Consider the following 20,320-nt stretch of genomic DNA (forward strand, 5'->3'; position numbering starts at 1 on the left):
TTTGTGACAGAAGGCTAGCAGCAAGAGTGAAAGGGAAGGTTTCCAAGATGGTAGCAAGACCTGCTACGATGTATGGTTTGGAGACAAAGCAGGACAGCTCAGGCTGAGTGGTTTGGAGACAAAGTTAGAGAGGCAAGGCTGAGATGGTTTGGACATGTGCAGAGGAGGGATAGTGGATATACTGGACAAAGGGTGTTCAATAATGGAACTGCCAAGCAGGAGGAAAAGAGGAAAATCACAGAGAAGACTCATGGATGTAGTGGAGGAGATCAGGCAGAGTGTTGGTGTGACAGAGGAGGATGCTGGGATAGGGTGAGATGGAGGCAGATGATCCGCTGTGGCAACCCCTAAAGGGAGCAGCTGAAAGAAGAAGTATTAATACATACTTTATAAACATATACATATTCTTAAATGTTTGTGCTCATAGAACAAAATGTTAAAAGACCAGAGTGGAAACTTTGGCCCTGAGAAAATCTCCCCGAAGCAAAGGTGCATGCATATGTTGAAGCACTGCAGTTCACTGTGGTCATCGATTTTGTTGTAACTTTTTTGTAAAATAAAAAAATGTAATACTTATTTAGGGACCCAGAGAGACCATATGGAATGTTTTGATAGCTATTGATATAAAAGCAGAGTTTGTATCAAGTAATCATCTCTGTCTATCCCTGCTTTTGAAACTACAAAAAAAGTTTACCATATTCACAAATCCAGTGACAGCTGGGTCATGTACAGTGGTATACAAAAATTTGGGCACCCCTGATAATTTTCATGATTTTCCTTTATAAATCATTGGTTGTTTGGATCAGCACTTTCTTTTTTTTTTTTTTAAGCCTGGCATGTCTGGCAGTTTTCGCAATCGGAACGATGATCCGAATGCACTGATGTACCAAACATATTGGATCAGCACTTTCAGTTAAATATATCATATAGCAGATGAACACAGTGATATTTGAGAAGTGAAATGAAGCTTATAGGATTTACAGAAAGTGTGCAATAATTATTTAAACAAAATTTGGCAGGTGCATAAGTTTGGGCACCCTTGTTGTTTTATTGATTTGAATACCTTTAGCAATAATTATTGGAACACAAAATTTGTTTTGACCTACATACACAGGTGAATCCAATTATGAGAAAGGGTTAAGGTGGCCAACAACTCTCAAATGACCTGAAAACAAAGACTGTTCAACATCATGGTTTAGGGGAAGGATCCAAAAAGCTCTCTCAGAGGTTTCAGCTGACAGTTTCCACTGTGAGGAAATGGAAGACCACAGGCACAGTTCTAGTTAGGACCCGAAGTGGCAGGCTTAAGAAAAATCTGCAATCGACCTGCAACATCATCTTGCTGCAGATGGTGTCACTGTGCATGGTTCAACTATTCAGCGCACTTTGCACAAGGAGAGGCTGTTTGGGAGAGTAATGTAGAAGAAGCCTTTTCTGCACACACGCCACAAACAGAAGCACATTTGGACAAGCCAGCTTCATTATGGAATAAGGTGCTGTGGACTGATGAAACTAACATTGAGTTATTTGGATATAAAAAGGGGTGGTATGCATGGCTGAAAAAGAACACAGCATTCCAAGACAAACACTTACTACCCACAGTAAAATTTGGTAGCGGCTCCATCATGCTGTGGGGCTGTGTGGCCAGTGCAGGTACTGGGAATCTTGTTAAAGCTGAGGGTCACATGGATCCCAGTCAATATCAGCAGATTCTTGAGAACAATGTTCAAGAATCAGTGACAGAGTTGAAGTTGCGCCGGGGCTGGATACTTCAACAAGACAACGACCCTAAACACTGCTCAGAATCTACTAAGGCATTCATGCAGAGGAACAAGTCCAACGTTCTGGAACGGTCATCTCAGTCCCAGACCTGGATATTATTGAAAATCTGTGGTGTGATTTAAAGCAGGCTGTCCATGCTCGGAAACATCAAACCTGACTGAACTGGAGATGTTTTGGAAAGAAGAATGATCCAAAACACCTTCAACCAGAATCCAGACTCTCATTGGAAGCTACAGGAAGCATTTAGAGGCTGTTATTTCTGCAAAAGGAGGATCTACTAAATATTGATGAAATTTTTCTGTTGAGGTGCCCAAACTTATGCACCTGCCTAATTTTGTTTAAATAATTATTGCACACTTCATGTGAATCCTATGAACTTCATTTCACTTCTCAAATATCACTGTGTTCGTCTGCTATATGATATATTTAACTGAACCTGCTGATCTGAACAACCAATGATTTATAAAAGAAAATCATGAAAATTATCAGGGGTGCCCAAACTTTTGCTTACCACTGTATTAGATCATAAGAATCTTGACCACTCCAGTCATAAAGGTATCAAACCACTGACAGTCAAAAGTCAGAAGAGGCCGAGTACAACAGAACTAACATTACTGCCATTTAGGAATTATGTGATGCCTGAATCGGATAAGTGGCAGAGAATGGATCGATGGATGGATGGTTTAATACACACTGTCAGCAGGACAAACCAAAAATCTCCTGAGGTTGTGACAGAGACTTAAAGGATAGCACTTGAGATGACTTTAAGATGAAAATCATACCAGCCAAAAAAAAAAAAGAACAAATACTCTGGAAACTCTTTTGAGGGTTAAATCTGCATACTTTTATTCGTTGTGCCTCTGTGTGTCTGGCACCATATGGATGTTAGTGTAGATTGTAATTTTAGTACTCTTGTTGTTCTGGTATTGTTTTAACAGTGCTAAAACTGTGTAATTCTAGCACTAGCATCAATTGAGGTAAGATCAAAACCTGACTTCTGATACCCCAGTTTAAATTTGAAAGAAAATACACCATAAAACGTCCTTTTTTTTTTTTTTTTTGAGGAAAGCAGATAACCAGACTGCAGTGACTTCAGCTGGTTAGCTATGGTTAGCCCAAACAACTTTTTATTTATTTTTTTACATTTATCAAAGTAATGCTCCAACATCTTAATTGAGTTTGCTAAACATAAAGTTTTTTAGTAGCTGAAATTTAAGTAAAGTGGGGAAAACCCCCTTATTGTAAAGCCTTTGAACTTTAAAGCATTTTTCAGTATATGTACTTTCTGTCATTACTGCTTTCTGCATACCAGAATCATACAAATTCCATTAAAATTATGTGCCAACACCATAGAAAACAACAAGCTTCTTCTGCTGATGCCTTTTTAAAGGTCAGAGATTTTCCACAAGGGTGTTCACGCTGCTGTAACCACAGCCAAATCCTAAACTTAACCAAGTAGTTTTGTTGCATAAAATTAATCAACCTTTAACTTCAAGCTGAAGAAAATACTATTTTTTTTTCTGTATTCATGCAACATCAGCACTGGGAAATTAGTGCACCCACAACAACAAAGCTCTTTATTGTGTTTCCACTGGCAGTAGTTGCCATCACCTTGTAATGTGTTGTCAAGCGGACTTGGTCATTTCACATATTTTGCAGAGATCAGGTCAACTCTCTGATTTTGTACGCTTGCACAGTGCTGCTGAATTAAACCGGTCTGATTTTCAGACCACAACTTGAATTGAGAAAAGTAAGTTTCAAATTGTAAATGAATATAGAATTAAATAATGATCACATGTGGGTCATTCTTTCCATTTTTGCTTTCAGTCGTGCCTTCCACAATGAAAATGCCTTCCAAAGTGGCCATGTCAAATTCAGATGTAAATGAAGCAATAGTCTCCGTCCATAGAAGGGTAGCTCCACAGAATTTGATGTTATTTCTTGATGAAAGTCTGTACTGGGTCTGTCCTCTCAATGTAAAGGCTCAGCTCTTCAACTGGTGGGCATGGAGCAGGGATAGTGCAGCAAACTGCCCGCGTGGTTGAGTCTGAGCCCTGCTGAGTGTGTAGAGGAAGTCTCGTCTTTGCAGGCCTGAGATAGATGCAGCATGCAGGGCCTTTTTTGGTGACAGATATACAAACAAAACCCAGCTGATGAAGTAGAACTGAACCCCCCCCCCCCCCCCCCCCCATAAAACCTGTAATGTTGTGAAATAAGAATGGATGAAACAGCTGGTTTCAGTTGTGTTTTTTTCATAGACAGTTAAACATGTCGTACTGATCAACAGCTTATGAATAGGTTGTTTCACGTATGGGGCTTCAAAGGATGCATTTACCCTGTTTCCACAGAAACATGTTTATTTTGTAGTTCCTGGGATCAGAGCTGGTCAAATACAAAAAGAAGTTGAAAATTAACCTGAAAAAGACTTCAAAATTACACCTTGTTTGTACAAAAGTTTCTTTGTTCTTTTTGTACTTTTATGTCACCAGTAGCACCTGTGTGCTTTCACATACGCACTTGATCGTTTAACTTTTAAAGCTGTAAAGTGTTTTTTTCCCCATTTAATACATTTTTTCCCCAAAGAATAACTCTGTAATCTTTGTTATAACAATACTATGAAATGATGTCAGTGTGTGAGTTGAATGATTTTATCCCTCTCACGTTGTGTTTCCTCTCAAACAGTTTACCTTTGTTAGATTAGTCCACATCAAAAGGGTTTAACCTGAAGAGCTTAGGACAGGAGGCGGAGGAGTTAAGGCTGGGAGGCAGGGAGCTAGAACAGGAGGAGGGGATGTTTTGTTCTCAACGGAACCGCTGAATTACAAATCTTGGATCCTTTGTTTCTGGGATTTCAATCTGGTGAAGCAACAGAAAGGACAGAGACAGTGTTAGGACAGCTACGAGCTCTTTGCTGAGGAGTAGAAATTGATGTACAACAAGGAAGAAACATGCCTGGACAGGGGTGAGGGAGAAGGGGTAACACATTCATGCCCTACATGCTTTACAGTGTTTTGTACTCTCAGGCATAGGTTTGTTTAAACATTATAGGCTGCATGTCAAGCACAAGGTTGGGCAATCCTTCCTGGAAACTGTGAAGCATCAGAGTTTCATTTGTACAAATATATACTTTTTATGCAACAATTTAAGGTGGAATTGTCTCTGTGAAAACAGTTTGAGACCGCACACACCTGTCAAGACTGAAAATTCCTTCCACGCCCTCAATGAATGAAATTAGTTTGTGATATTTTCTTAAGAACACCAAGACAGTGTCTCCTATTTTTTTTTTCTAATAAAATCTGATACGTATTTGTGAAGACGTGATGTGAAATGCACAACTTTGCCCAGTCTCACAATGTTAAAGAATCCTTCCAAAATTTTTTGGATCTAGATACATAAAAGATGGACAAAGTAACCATGATGTCACCCACTGGTTTGAGACTTTTTTCAAAGTTAGTGTTTTGGATGTTGACATTTTGGGGTTTTTTTTGGATGAAGAAGTTACCATATTTGGAGGAGAGGATGAAGTGCTAAGTTATCGGTAATTATTTGCAAGGTTCATTAGCAAGATGCATTCTTAAACTGTTCATGTGTAAAATGCAGACACATACTTACTGATTAGTGTTAAATAACAGACGAATGAAATATGAGAATTTCACTCAGCCAAACTGAAACAAAAAAACGCATGTTGGATATTTGGTACCACACAGTAGGTGACAATATTTGTTAGCTAATTTCATAGAAAAACTCCAACAGGCATCGAGACAGAGATAAATATACATGCCTGTCTCATGGGAACATATATTTTATGTCTGCAGCATGAATGAAACAGATTTTTGGAACATGTGTCAAGATAAGATGAGATATTTCTTTATTGATCCCCAGGGGGGAATTCAGGTGTCACAGCAGCTCAAATATGGGGCAACATGCAGGATAAATAGGTTAACAAAATGTAATTGTATAAAAATAGAACTATACATATAAAAAAGTAAAAGATAATAAATAACTGTTCTCAAAGAACAAGTACACACTGCGGCCACAAGTAGTGGACGTGCAAGTAATAATGATAATGTCAGTTTAGGCATGATTGAGCCTTCTGCACTCCTGTATTTTGTTTGGGGTAGTAACCATTTAAAATTTAAATTACTGTTGGAGAGCCTTTAATGCTTCTGTCTGTATCACGTGACCACAAGTGGAAGAAAGGGAAGCGGCAGGTGGACTCTGACATATGAATCAGCATGAGCCGGTGAAAATGAACACTAACATCCAGAAACATCATAATGTAACAGACTTGAAAGGTTTTCTTACAGATTTTCCATCTCTTAAACAGCACTCATTCTCACACTCTTTCAGTGTGAAATTGTCCTTTCGAGCTCTTGCTGGTATTTGTCTTTATTTGAAATGTATAAACCTTCTTAGTTCTGCCATTAGATCTTAAGTATTTATTGTTTCATTCATTGATGATTTGTTTTAATGAATTAAAAGAACATCAAACTTCTGGAAACTTCCTGATACCAATAGGAGCTTACTGGCCTGTAAATACCAAGGTCAGAACAAGTACAATTTAACTCAGTGACTCAGTTAAGCAAGCAGCAGTCTGATTTGAGCCATCCATTATTTAACCGGTCACAGCTGCGCCTGGATGGACCTTCTGTTTGTGACTGTGGGCTGGGTTAGTATGATGTTGATGAAGGCTGCCTGTGGAGAAGGATATTAATAGCTTCAGCACTTACTGATGACTCATTCTCCATGCAAGCCAGTTTAATGAAAATTATGTTTATCAAAAGTGGGCTGGGTGTTGGGTGAGATGTGGAGGTTATGGAATATTGTATTATCTGTTAGGAGCCATGCCTCCAAGAAATGACTTTTTTCTCAGGTACACTGAGAGAATTTTTCTTGCAGATTGTTTGTAAACAACACATGGTTCCTACTGTATTTCCTTTTGGCAACCAATCATATATTTGCCACGGTGGGCCTCATCAGCAAATACAACCCCAATTCCAAAAAAGTTGGTACGATGTGTAAACTGTAAATAAAATAAATCTTATAGACCCACATTGTATTTACAGTAGAATGTAGAAACCATGTCAAATGTTTAAACTGGGACATTTAACTTTTTCATGATGAATTTTAGCTCACTTTGAATTTGATAGTAGCAACACATCTCAAAATAGTTTTGCCAGGGCCGAGTTTAGCACTGTGGAGCATCCCCTCTTCTCTGAACGAGGTCGTAAATGCCTGGGAACTCAGGAGATCAGCTGCTGGACTTCTGGGAGAGGAATGTTGTCCTATTCTTGTCTGATATAGGACAAAACAGTCCTGGGTCTTTGTCATATTTTTCAATTCATGATCAACCAAATGCTTTCAGCTGGTGAAAGGTCTGGACTGCAGGCAGGCCAGTTCAGCACTTGGACTCATCTACTATAAAGCCATGCTGTTGTGTTAGATGCAGTAACGTGGTTTAGCATTGCCTTGCTCAAATATGTTAGTCCTTCCCTGAAAAAGATGTTGCCTGGATTGGAGTATATGTTGCTCTAGAACCTTGACATACCTTTCAGCACTGATGCTGCCTATGCAGATATGCAAGCTGCCAGTCCCATAGGTATCCCCACCCCATCAGAGATGCAGACTTTTGAACTGAGTGCTCACAACAAGCTGGATGGTCCCTCTCCTCTGTAGTCTGAAGGACGCAGCATCCATGGTTTCCAAAACGAATTTCAAATTTTGATTTGTCTGACTACAGGACAGTTTTCCATTTTGCCTGATGTGGGCTTCTTCTTCGCACAGCAGAGCTTGAACTTGCATTTGTGGATGGCTCAGCAAACAGTCATTTCTGGAAGCGTTCCTGAGCCCATGCAATGATTTCCATGACAGAATCATGCCTGATTTTAATGCAGTGCCGCTGATCACGGGCATCCAGTATTGATTTTCAGCTGGCCGGCCCCTTGATTTATTATGTACTGTAGATGCTGCTGCAGGTGCTCGTTTTATACCCAGTCATATTACTGACCTGTTGTAAATTAACATAATTAGATGTAAAATCTTCCTCCAGCTGTTTCTTTTTGGGACCATTTACTTGATATGTTTTCTGTGTTCTACTGAGAATAATATATGGCTGTATGAGATTTGCAAATCATTTAATCATGTTTTTATTTACATTTTACCCATCATCATAACTTTTTTTGGAAATGAGTAAAATAATTTTGAGATAACATGTTTCATGTGTATAGCATGTGACAGACGTTTTGGCAGTTTGTTGGTCTGAAACATTCATTTTCATCATTTTTCTTTGTAAAGAAATCCTGTGTGAAATTATGTTAACCTTTATTAATCATTTTGGCATGGAACACTTTAATTGTCAAAGAAGCTAATTAAACATAATTACAAAATAAGGAGAAGTAAAGGAAGTTCAGGGCATTGTTCTTAAGACTGAGGACAGGAAAACCACCAAGTTCTCAGGCATAACTGATCAAAGTACATGCAGGGATCACATGCTGCAGGGCTACAGTAGATCACTCAACAAAGACTGCAGAGTCTCACGCCATCCATTCGCAGAGAGGGACCAAGATGGAGCTGAAGGAAGGAAGCAGTTTTAATGTAAAACAACTATGGTTTAAAGACTCTCACCATGCATATGTTTCAAGTGTCTGACTCATTTCACATTCATGCCAGTCTGCAGGCGGTTTAGCACTAGTACTAGTAGATTCATTTCCCAGATAGGAACCTTCCAAATCAAAAATAACTATTTGATATAACCCAAAGAGCAATTTCATTCAATTTGGTGGTAAAAGATCAAAGTTACTGTTAGTACAGTAGATAATGGAATATTCCAGGAAAATATTTCACAAGAGGATACAAATACAAAAACTCGCACACACAGTATACCCTTATGATTACACTTTTGTGTTAACCTTTCCCTGACCTGACTCTACCCTGTGACCATCTACGACAAGTGGTTAAAAATGGGAGGATAGATAGATAGCCTCACCTGCACTGATCAGGTGTGCCATGCAATGATGCATGCAAGAGCTAAGCTTGATGTAAAGGGACATTATGCATCTGTTTACATGAAATTTTTGAATTGCAAAAAAACTTAATTAGCACTGGATGAATGGAGACCATGTTAAAGGTCCAAAATTAGTTGTGTCATTATATTGTCAAGATAAAGGATGATGCCTGACTAGCATGGCACTGTGCAAATTTTACTTGGTGACAGTGGGAAAGAGGAATTCCCTTTTAACAGGAAAAAAACCTCCAAGTGAACCAGGCTCAGGGAGGAGCAGCCATCTGCTGCAACTGGCTGGGGGTGAGGGGAAAAGAAGAGAGCAGAGGGACACAGGACAATAGACATACTGTGAAAAGAGCTGAGTGAAGAAGAAATGCTCAGTGTATCATGGGAAGCCCCGAGTAGCCTAAGTCTTTTGCTAAGGGATGGTCCCATATTAGCTTCAAGAGAAGTATCTGTATTAGCTTCTCTTGAAGAGAATATGGGAGAAATATGGTCTATCTTCCCAGTCCCAGTTAGTACTCTCGCTGCAGCATCCTGGATCAACTGAAGGCTTTTCGGGGAGCTTTTAGAGTGACCTGATAATAATGAATTACAATAGTCCAGCCTAGAAGTAATAAATGCATGAACTAGCTTTCCAGCATCCCTCTGAGATAGGATGTAATGTGCACATTGAAAAATGACTCCAAGATTGCTCACAGTGTTACTGGAGGTCAAAGTAATGCCATCTAAAGTAAGTATCTGTATGGGTCACAGCACAGAACCCTAAGAAGACTCCCCATTTACATGCACAACTTGGAGTGTATCGGATAGATATCATTCAAACCACTGCAGTGCTGTTCCTTTAAAACCAGTGGTTGGATCTGATCTCTGATTGTGGTCGACAGTTTCAAATGCTGCACTGAGGTGTAGCAGGACAAGTGCAGAGTTGAGCCCACTATTAGAGGACTTAAAGATCATTTGTAACCTTCACTAGCACTTCACTAGTTCAGTAGTGCTATGATGCACTCTAAATCCTGACTGAAACTCTTCAAATAAACCAAATAAAAGAAAGGTTAGAATTTGGTGTCAAGTAAGGTTTTTTAAATATTGTTTTAATTACTGGCACCTTAAAGTCTATGGCATTTAGCCTGTTGATGAAGAGAAATTAATGAAGCAGTCATCAAAATATCCTCAACATAAACACAACGGGAAATACCCATCACAAATTTATACATTTTCTCCATACAATCAGCTAAGCTGCTCAAGAATAAATACAAAATATTATAACTAGCAAATGACACAGATTTTTAAAAATTATTTCCAAGAAGTATCATTGATATTCACCATACTACTTCCAGAAAAACACTTCTTTTAATTCAAAATGTGGAACTTTTCCTCCAATGCATCTTTCACTGTTCTGGTGTGCAGAGATTTTTGAACTAGTCTAATACAGACCCTCCCACAAAAACACACAGAAGCTTGAGATCCTGCATCAGGCACACTCTTCAGTGAAAAGCCTTCTCCAGCTTGATATCTCCGCTTGCAGTAAGCTCCGTTCCTTTGGGAAAATGTGCCCATGACCACTCACGTAATTCTTTCCCATTTCTAGCTGTCTTTTTCATTTCTGGCGCTCTACCTTAGCACTGCCTACATTCACTCAAGTTAATGCGTGACTATACAAGAGTCTCTAAAGTGAAGAAACATCATCTGTCTTATGAAGACAAATGCTGAATATCTGACCTGACAGCAGGTCAGATGAAGGGAAAGCACACTCAGTCAGACTGAAAAGAAATGGTTTACTGAGCCATTTTAGATTACAAAAATGGCTATCGCACAAAGACTACTCAAATATCTGATATACACAACGGTCAGTACGGAGACTAACTTTCTGAACTCTCTCATGTGATTTTAAATGGAATTAATTTAAATAGATTTTTTTTCCTGATTAAACTACGTTTAGTAACCCGTATTGATTATGAGAAACTCATTTCAAAATATTTACAGCCCCCAGCCTTCTTGGTTCAATCTCTGAAAACTTAAACCATCTAAAGACTTGTAAATGAGAGGTTTCATGATTTTATTTTTAATCAGTTTTCAAAAAGGGTTACAAAAGTAAAGAAATAATGTAACATTACTTTTGCTTGTGTACTGAGCAGTTAATTAGGTTTTTTTTTTTTTAAAGCTAACTGAAAACTGCTGACAAAGCAATACAATAATGTGGTATTAAGAAGAATGTAGCTCTACTGTACATAGGAGACAACAGGATATTATTCAGAAAAAAGGGTTTAGTGTCTGTTAATATTCATGATGTAATAAATCCAATAATGAAAGTGCAGACTGAAGCCATGACAATAAAAATGATAGTGTACTTACCCTTGACACGGCAAAGTCTGTGAAAAAGAACGAGGACAAAGATCACACTTTTATTTACGCTGAAATCAAAATTCATCCAGATTAATTTTATTAATGGAGACATGTTCAGCAGTGGCTGTGATCCTACAGCTTTTCTTCTCAGTGAAATGCCCATTCTGAAAATGTGATACAGCTACCAATATATACGATTTACCAGATTTTACCCACCAACCTTGTAATATATTTCAATAGGTTAACTGTATGAAGTTGGCTGTAGGTTGCCTTTCAAAGCCAAAACATTAAAACACATTTGGTCTGAAGCTTCTGTGACACAGAAGACTTTCTGGCTTCTGTATTAAATAATTATGATCAGAAATATCCAAATGTTATGTAATGTTCCACAAGTGTGGGCATCATTTTGTTCCTGCTGGTTGCTAGCAGACTGTCCAGGCTCCATTTGCATAGGTAACCCTCTAATGTATTTTCTATGCTGTCATATGTCAAGCAGTGGTATCCCGACTCTCATTTGTAATCGCTTCAATTGCTTGCCTTGAACTTAGGAAAAGTTTAACTCTGCATCCGCTCGTTTTGTGCTGTCAGCAGTCAGGGTAACTATGTGGTTGCCACATTGGTGGTCTTGTGAGCCAACTGTGATGTCACCACACCACCCTTCACCTTTAATACCAGCGTTGAGGGCATGCCGGACTCACTACGGTAGTCTCCTGAACAATAGGTCTGCATCAATGCTAGTGTAAGAGTAGAAGCATTATTATAGTTGCCATAGATGTATGTAGCTGCCATTGAGGAGGACCACAATGGCAGGTATAACGAACCTTTCAATGGGCCATTGTTTTAATTTGTTTGTTGTCACTAAATGTCAGACTTTCTGTGGTCTTTGGTCACCACAGCAACCACATACTGTTTATTGACATGTGATAGGCTGGTAAATACAGTCATAGTAAAAAAAAAACAAAAAAAAAAACACCTCTTTCAATTTGAAGGTTGCCTCAAAAAAGCCATCCTGTGGAAAAATCAAACATGCAGAGCTACCAGCTGTGGCAACTCCTTGCAAATAAGGAAGCAGCCAAAAACAGCTGCTTCTTCTATATACTGAAACCTTAACAAATGATCTAGTCCTTACCAGGTCTTCAAATTAGGTAAATGCAATCTGAGATGAACAACACCACGACATATTACACTGTGTCTGTCATAAACCGAGGCACATCTGGACACAAACGTGGGATACAGAAATAAAAGTGAAGCTGGTTTATTGCAGACACTGATCTTTGTCCAAAGGCTGCTGGCATCTGCACAGAGCAGAGATGGTTATGTCCAAAAATTCACAAAAACAGGTTTCCACACAAAAGCAAGACTATAGTGCACATAGGCCAAGCTACGCTACCACTGAGCAGTGCTCAATCTAGTGATGACTGATGGGAAACTTCAGCAATAAGAAGTCGGTGAGTAATTGGGAAACTACACACAGGTGAGTAATTAGCCATTGCCTTCAGGTGGAGGACCAGGGAAGGCGCCACCGCTAGAACACACAAGCTGAATTACCACACACACACACACACACACAGATGAAAGAGAGAGAGCAAAAGGGTGGAAAAAGGATAAAAAGGTGGGTTGAACCGGGGGACCCTGACTGTGTCATTAGTGATCTGACAGAAACTAAGCCAGAAAACTGAGGCGGTGTGTAAAAACACTTATTCTGCAGCTTTTAGAACCACTTTTAGCAACAATAAACAATTGGTGTCTGCATGACTACTGACTCTCACTTTGCTGTGGAGGAATTCTGGTCCACTCTTTTCTTTACAACATTACTTTAGTTAATTGAGGTTTGCAAGCATTTGTTTATCCACAGCTCTGCCCTGCCACAGCATTTCGATCAGGCTGAGGTTTGGACTTTGACTGGCCCATTGAATCACCTTGATTGTTTCCTTTTTCAGCCATTCTGTTGTAAATTTGCTGGTGAGCTTGAGATCATTGTCCATTTGCTGACCTAATTTGGGCCAAGCATTAGCAGCTGGACAGATGGCCTCACATCTGACGCTAGAATACTTTGATTATATAGAGTTCATTGTTGATTAAATGATTGCAACGTGCCCTGGTCCTGTGGCTGCAAAACAAGCTCAGATCATCCCTCTCCACCACCATGCTTGGCAGTTGTTATGAGGTGTTTGTGCTGGTATGCGTTGTTTGGTTTTTGCCGAATATGGCATAATGGCCAAACATCTCCACTCTGGTCTTGCCTGTCCACAGATACGTTGTTTGAGATGTCTTGTGGTTTGTTCAGATGCAGCTTTCCAAAGTTAAGCTGTGCTGTCATGTTTGTTTTAGAGAGAAGAGGCTTTCTCCTAGCTACCCTTCCAAACAAGCCATACTCGTTTAGTCTTGTTAGGGTTTGTCTTTTACTAATTGTACCGTTATGAATCTAAATATTAGTCTTCTGGTCTTTCTGACTGTAGAATTAGGGACTTTTATTATATTATATTATTTGAAAATTCCCATATTGATGACCAGCAATAGTTGCTTATTAAAGATCACGTGTTTTTTCTTTCCTAGTTGGCATTGTGTTAACACACATCTGAATGCTGCAGACCAGCAAACTGCCAAGTCTTCTGCTTTCATGCAGGAGGTCACACTGATGATCAGTTAATCAGCTGCATTTGATTAGCAGCACCTGGCTGCTACTCACACTCTTAATTCCTGTGAAAACAGTAAGAGTGTATTGTGTTTTTCACACAGTGCTTCTGCATTTTGACGTAGTTTTTGTTAAATAAATAATGACACAACAGAATATGTCATGTGTTGTTGTTCATCTGGGGCTGCTTTTGGGGCTGTTGAGGACCTGATGAGTTTTGTTATGTCCTGATATGTAAAACCTTTGATTTAAAAAAAAGGGTGTGCTAACATTTTACTATGACTGCAAAGGAATTTTTATTTCACTGACTTGTATTTTCCAGTCCACACCTTTGTTGTCAGGCTTCAGCTCCTCCTGCAAGAAGTCGTTCTGCCGGTTACCCAGCACAAAGGCCAGGAAGGAAAGGATGAGGGCATTCAGCACGCCGATGACAGCCAGAATGTAGGCCCAACGCACCGAACAGTTGCCCAAGGTGTACTTCCCTGTGTCCTCACCACACATGTCCCGGATCACCTCTGCATCCCAGCCATCTGGGAAAATCAAACAGCCGAACACGAGACACATGGCTAGAAAAAGAGAGAAAAAAGAGAGGGAATGAAAGAGGGCAATGAGTAGAGGGATTGATGACTGAATTAGTACACAGGTGTGATAGATATATGGTAGTCACAGAGTACAACTCTGTCTGCCTTGTGTGATACAGGATTTTGTCAAAGAGCATGTATTATATCATGCAGAGCGACAGGTCAAGATGACAAATGTGTTCCATTGAAAAGCAGCACAGGACAGAAAATCAATAAAGAAAGGAGGGTTGAGTTGGAGAACAAAGACTGAAGGTCAGTGTGCGGGAGGTAGGAAGCAAAATTACATTTGGGCCAGGATGAAGGGTTACATGAAGTTAACAAGATGAAAGAGAGAAACGGGGGAGGCAGAGGAGAGGAAAAACAATGTTATTTTTGCATTCCACCCAGTGCAGTAATCTGGTTGCACTGGTTTTGCCAGTGTTTGCCTGTCCTCGTCTTTCTGCTCCCCTCTCTGTTCTTCAGAATAGGCAAGTCCTTAAAACAAGCCATCGGGAACAACGGGGACAGAGCTATTGCCAGACGGCAGGCGTTTTGGAGGGTCAGTCTCATTAGATGCTACCTCTCTCTTAACACTTAATTTGTAAACAAGATATAAGGTTAAACAAGCATTTGTGTCATTCTGGATGATCACAGTGAAGGCACTAAAAGATCTTCCTTTCACACTGCGCTTCAGTGTCAGTCAGGAAAGCTGTTCACACCTTTTAGTGTTGCTGACAGTGAAGATAGGGAGTTTGGCTGCCTCCTTTAGGCAGAGCGGCCAGGAACTAGTGAATTCCTGTTGCTTGTATAACATTTTATTACAGAGATTAGAGCTTGCTATAGGTATTAAAGGTACTGCACTGCAGTGGTTTGAATCATATTTATCTAATAGACTCCAATTTGTTCATGTAAATGGGGAGTCTTCTTCAGACACTAAGGTTAATTATGGAGTTCCACAGGGTTCTGTGCTAGTACCAATTTTATTTACATTATACATGCTTCCCTTAGTTAGTACTATTAGAAACCATTGCATCAATTTCAATTGTTATGAAGATGATACTCAGCTTTATCTTTCGATGAAGCCAGATAAGACACATCCATTAATTAAACTGCAGGAATGTCTTAAAGACATAAAGGCCTGGATGACCTCTAATTTCCTGCTTCTAAATTCAGATAAAACTGAAATTCTTGTTCTCGGCCCCACAAATCTTAGAAACATGGTGTCAAACCAGATACTTGGCCTCCAGTAACAATATGAGAAATCTTGAAGTCATTTTTGACCAGGATATGTCCTTCAATGTGCATATTAAACAGATATGTAGGACCGCCTTTTTCCATTTGCACAATATTTCCAAAATTAGAAACATCCTTTCTCAGACTGATGCTGAAAAACTAATTCATGCATTTATTACTTCTAGGCTGGACTATTGTAATTCGTTATCAGGCTGTCCTAAAAACTCCCTGAAAAGCCTTCAGCTGATCCAAAATGCTGCAGCTAGAGTACTGACAGGGACTAGAAAGAGAGAGCAGATTTCTCCCATATTGGCTTCTCTTCATTGGTTCCCTGTTAAATCTAGAATTGAATTTAAAATCCTTCTCCTCACATACAAGGTCTTGAATTAATCATTACATACTATAAATCTCTGGCTCTCTTCCACATGATGTCTTTTGTCCTGTCTCTCTCCCCTCAGCCCCAACCGGCTGAGCCTGGTTCTGCTGGAGGTTTCTTCCTGTTAAAAGGGGAGTTTTTCCTTCCCACTGTTGCCAATTGCTTGCTCATAGGGGGTCGTTTTGACTGTTGGGTTTTCTCTGTATTATTGTAGGGTCTTTACCCACAATACAAAGTGCCTTGAGGCGACTGTTTGTTGTGATTTGGTGCTATATAAATAAAATTGAACTGAATTGAACTGTATTTGTAGCCTGCTTGTGCCTCTGTGTGGTCCATTACTTATGCTCAGATTGTTCAGGAATTGCCTGGGTGATCCTGTACTTAGACCCCCATGGTCTAATGTCTACACTCAGTTTCAGATTTGGGTTTTGCCTGTGCAGACTGTATTTATATAGAGAGAGGAGTAACCAACATAAAAACCAGAGAGATGTCTATGAGTGAAAAACAAGCAATTGTGAAGCTGAGAGAAGATGGAAAAAAATCAATTGGCCATATCCAGTACAACTGTTTGGAATCTCCCGAAGAAGAAAGTCATCACTGGTGTACTAACAGATGTTGAACAGGTAGACCAAGGAAAACAACAGCAGTTGATGACAGAAACATTGTTAATGCTGTAAAGAAGGATCATAAAACAACTGTTATTGACATCAGCAACAACCTCCAAAGGGCAGGAGAGAAAGTATCACAATGTACTCTTTGCCTTCATGAACAGAAGTACAGAGGCTGAAAACCAGAAGATGAAAACCACTAATTAGCAAGAACAACAGGAAGGCCAGACTGGAATTTGCCAAGAAGTACAGAGACAAGCCTCGGGAATTCTGGACAAAGTTTTATGGACTGATGAGACAAAGACGAACCTTTACCAAAGTGATGAGAAGGCTAAAGTTTGGAGAAAGAAAGGATCTGGTTATGAAGCATACAAGCTCATCTGTGACACACAGTGGAGATAATGTCATGGGTTGGGCTTGCATGGCTTCTTCTGGCTTATTAACTGTTAGCTGTATTAGCCTTTCTCAATATGGTTGACTTAGAAACCTAGCAAGGCTGATTAATGAAATACTGATTAAGGGCTCAGTTGCTGAAGCTGTCCAAGTACACCCTCTACATTAATTTAAATGTATGTTACCCTAGCCAAGAGTATAACTGAGCTTATAATCAGTATTTGATTAATCAGCGTAGTTAGGTTTCTAGGCTAACCATATTAGCAAGGTAGACATGAAAAGATATCAATTATATTTATAGCATGTCTGTTGTATGAAAATCGGGTCATGACTGCCAAATAATTCAGTTACATTATATTTAGGCTATAGACAGTCACTTCATGGAGCTACAAAAAAGCCCATGTGCAAGGCAGTGATATAACTTATTATATAATCACTTGTTTATCGTGGTGTAAATGTCACTGAGATTAAAAATGTCCTTTTCTGACTTGGACAGGAAGACAGCAGATGTAACAGCTGAACACAAACACACAAATTCAGAGGGGGGTTCATTACACTGGCGTGAGCACAACATGAAGGTTATACGTAATAAGAGATCAATAGGTGTGATTGAAACTGATATGAAGGGCTTCTGAAAGCTGAATGTCTTTTTACAAGTGGACTTTTATCTGACTGCTGGAGAGCCCTGGCTGACCAGCCAACTGCAACAGTGAAAATACACTGGAACAATCACATCGTCACACTTTGCATCAAAATAATCCATTTGTTATTTGTTTTTTAGATTTGCAACAAAAATGAATTGCAACACATACAGACAACAGTGGGTTGGTTCCATCATAGTCACATTAGCCATAGGACACTGTATAGAGTATGCATCCTCTGCACAAACGGAAATCCTCCACGTGTAGTCAACTGTACAGCTCCACATTACATCTGATGCTCTTGTTCTTTTGTGAATTTTTTGTTTGTTTTTGTTTTTGAGGAAACAAAGGAAGTCTCTGAAAAATTCACGTCTGTGTGTTTGCGTGCATGCCCCCATAAGGCTTGTGCAATCCCTTGGTGTGTACAGCTGACGTCAGGCTGGCCATAACAGATGGGTCTCTGAATGCCTCATTTACTGGACTACTGACTACTATTGAGAGCTGCATACAGAGCAGAAAAACTTAGCGGCTGTATGGTTCAGTGTGTGAAGGGACGTGCAACACGGGTTGGGTTGATAAATTTATGAGTTAAAAGCCTTGCAGCAGCATTTTGGTCAGATTGGAGGTGATTAAAAGATGCTTTAGACAGACAAGAAAACAGCGCATTACAATAATCTAAGTGAGAGGAGATGACAGTACAAGCAATCATCTCAATACAAGTCCCAATATTGCTGAAGTCAGTCCTGACTTTAGCAATATTTCTTAAGTAGAATAAAACAAGGGCAGGCCAAAGACTTGATGTAAGCATCAAAAGTCAAAGATCAAAAAATATAGCTCAGGGGTACTCCAGGTTTGTGTTTCTACAGCAGTTGGAGACCACCCTGTTTGAAGTAGCCTGACAACAAAGAGCAATTTAGAGAGAGGTCAGAGAGACCACAAAGGGACCAGCAGAGTCAAAGACTTTGAAGGAACACCGGCGTGGCTCATTGAAGGTTTCATTTGAGCTAGTATTTCAGAAACATCCCCACAAAAACCAGGTGGAAAGAGTCCATAATTCAGGGATGTGGGGGATCATAACTGAAATGACAGTTACAGTTTCTCACAGGCCATTAATCTTAATCTTAACCAAATGGAAGATGCTAAAATCAGAACTCAGACCAGAAGCTCCTGTGCATGTTTGAAAAATATATTGATGCACTGAGGAAATCAGATATCACAGATATATCATTTCACCATTAAATCCAGTGTCAGTGGGGCTCTTCTAAGTGAGAGTTGTGCTCAAAATGTACCTCTTCTCTATGACAGACACTAAACAGGTCTAATCGTTGTATCTTTGTGTTTACTGGCACACTGAAAATGTGACATCTAGTTTGTGCAGTGCATTTTGAAGCAGCCACAACAGCTTAAATGTGGTGTGAAGATTTTTTTTTCCTGTTCTCTGTGTTTTTTCCCTTTAGTCCTGCCTGGCTGACAGAAGTGAACAACAGTTACTCTTAATGATTCATCGAGCCTCATTTAAATGTGTCAGGAATGCTGGGAGGTTACACTGCTTAGCAGCTAACCCCCTCTCCCTGTGTGAGTATGTGTTTATGAATGTGTGTTCATGCATGCTAGGGAAAAAAAGAAAAACAAAAATCAATTTAGGATTTCTGTGAATTAGTTCACTCATGTGAAAAGACAGTTTTGTGTGTGTGTGTTGCACGTCGACAGAGGTTTGCAGTTCACCACAGGCTTGATCCCATTTCTGTTACTTTGACATAGTCCTTATATTCCAGTCACTATTCTCACACTGTGGGGTTTAATTCAGCCACTCTGTGGTCTGGAACATGACACTAAGAACACAGCAGTGGCCTTTTTTAAAAAGATTTTTTTAAATCTCTCCTATAGGAGTTGGGCTTCCCCAACTCCTATAAGCCCCTTAGTATCAGTAGGTTTTATGGGAAATTTAGTTATTTTGATTACTACTTGCATTAAAAGGTACCATGTGGAGATTTGGTGCAATCTAGGTTTAGTGTAAGCATAATTAATCCAAACCTTCCTCTAGTTCAGATGTACCAAATGCATCATTCCTCATAAAACATTTGCAAACTGATCTGAGATCACAGCCAATTTTTTTTGTCTTTTTTCTCATTTGATTGAAACTTTGGCTCTCCTACTATGCATGTAAATTCAGTACTGCAAGTCACAAGCAAACACATAGCTAGTTAAGTACATGATACATATGAAAAGTATGGGATTGTATTTGATTTAAATTTTAAACTCAAAGACCAAAAGGCTGCAGGTCACAATCAAATATTCAGGTTTCAGTGATGTTATATGATAATTTTGTCATTGTGTATTGTGGACATGAGGACCCAAATGAAGACTCTTAGGCAGAAGGAGTTAGGTTCAAAAGGACAACAGGTTCAAAAGGAGAAACATAAAGAGGTAAATGAAACCTAAAACTAAGAACTCTGGGTCCAGGACACACAAGGGGAAGGTGAACTGATGCTCTGACACAGGACAAGAGGAGACAGCAACTATAAATACACATAATGGTGATTAGGGGAATGGTGACAGCTGCGGAGAACGAGACAGGGCTGAACAGAATCACAACAGATGAGATAAAGCAAGCAAAACTCAAGGTAACGTACAAAGAACACAAACTCCCAAATTCAAACAGGAAGAGAGAAAACTAAACAGGGAAAACATACATGTGAATGGACACAAGGGACTTGACACAAGAGGATGGAACACTGGGAGA

General features: G+C 39.5%; 1 protein-coding gene across 2 annotated transcripts in view; it reads right to left on the reverse strand.

Annotated features, from left to right (window-relative positions):
• Positions 1-4,142: 4,142 nt before the first annotated feature.
• The window catches only part of lhfpl4a (LHFPL tetraspan subfamily member 4a), a 42,831-nt gene continuing 26,653 nt past the window's right edge, over positions 4,143-20,320 (reverse strand). Inside the window, exons 2-5 of one of the 2 annotated variants that reach the window (XM_030729898.1) lie at positions 14,096-14,332; positions 11,141-11,157; positions 8,320-8,352; positions 4,143-4,638 (exon numbers count right to left, since the gene is read on the reverse strand). In XM_030729898.1, the coding sequence (XP_030585758.1) occupies positions 4,585-4,638; positions 8,320-8,352; positions 11,141-11,157; positions 14,096-14,332 (341 nt within the window). In that variant the 3' untranslated portion in view covers positions 4,143-4,584. The remainder of the gene's footprint in view (positions 4,639-8,319; positions 8,353-11,140; positions 11,158-14,095; positions 14,333-20,320) is intronic. The other variant, XM_030729899.1, reaches the window with a different exon arrangement.

The sequence above is a fragment of the Archocentrus centrarchus genome, chromosome 5 (assembly GCF_007364275.1).
Source record: "Archocentrus centrarchus isolate MPI-CPG fArcCen1 chromosome 5, fArcCen1, whole genome shotgun sequence".
Lineage (NCBI taxonomy): Eukaryota > Metazoa > Chordata > Actinopteri > Cichliformes > Cichlidae > Archocentrus > Archocentrus centrarchus.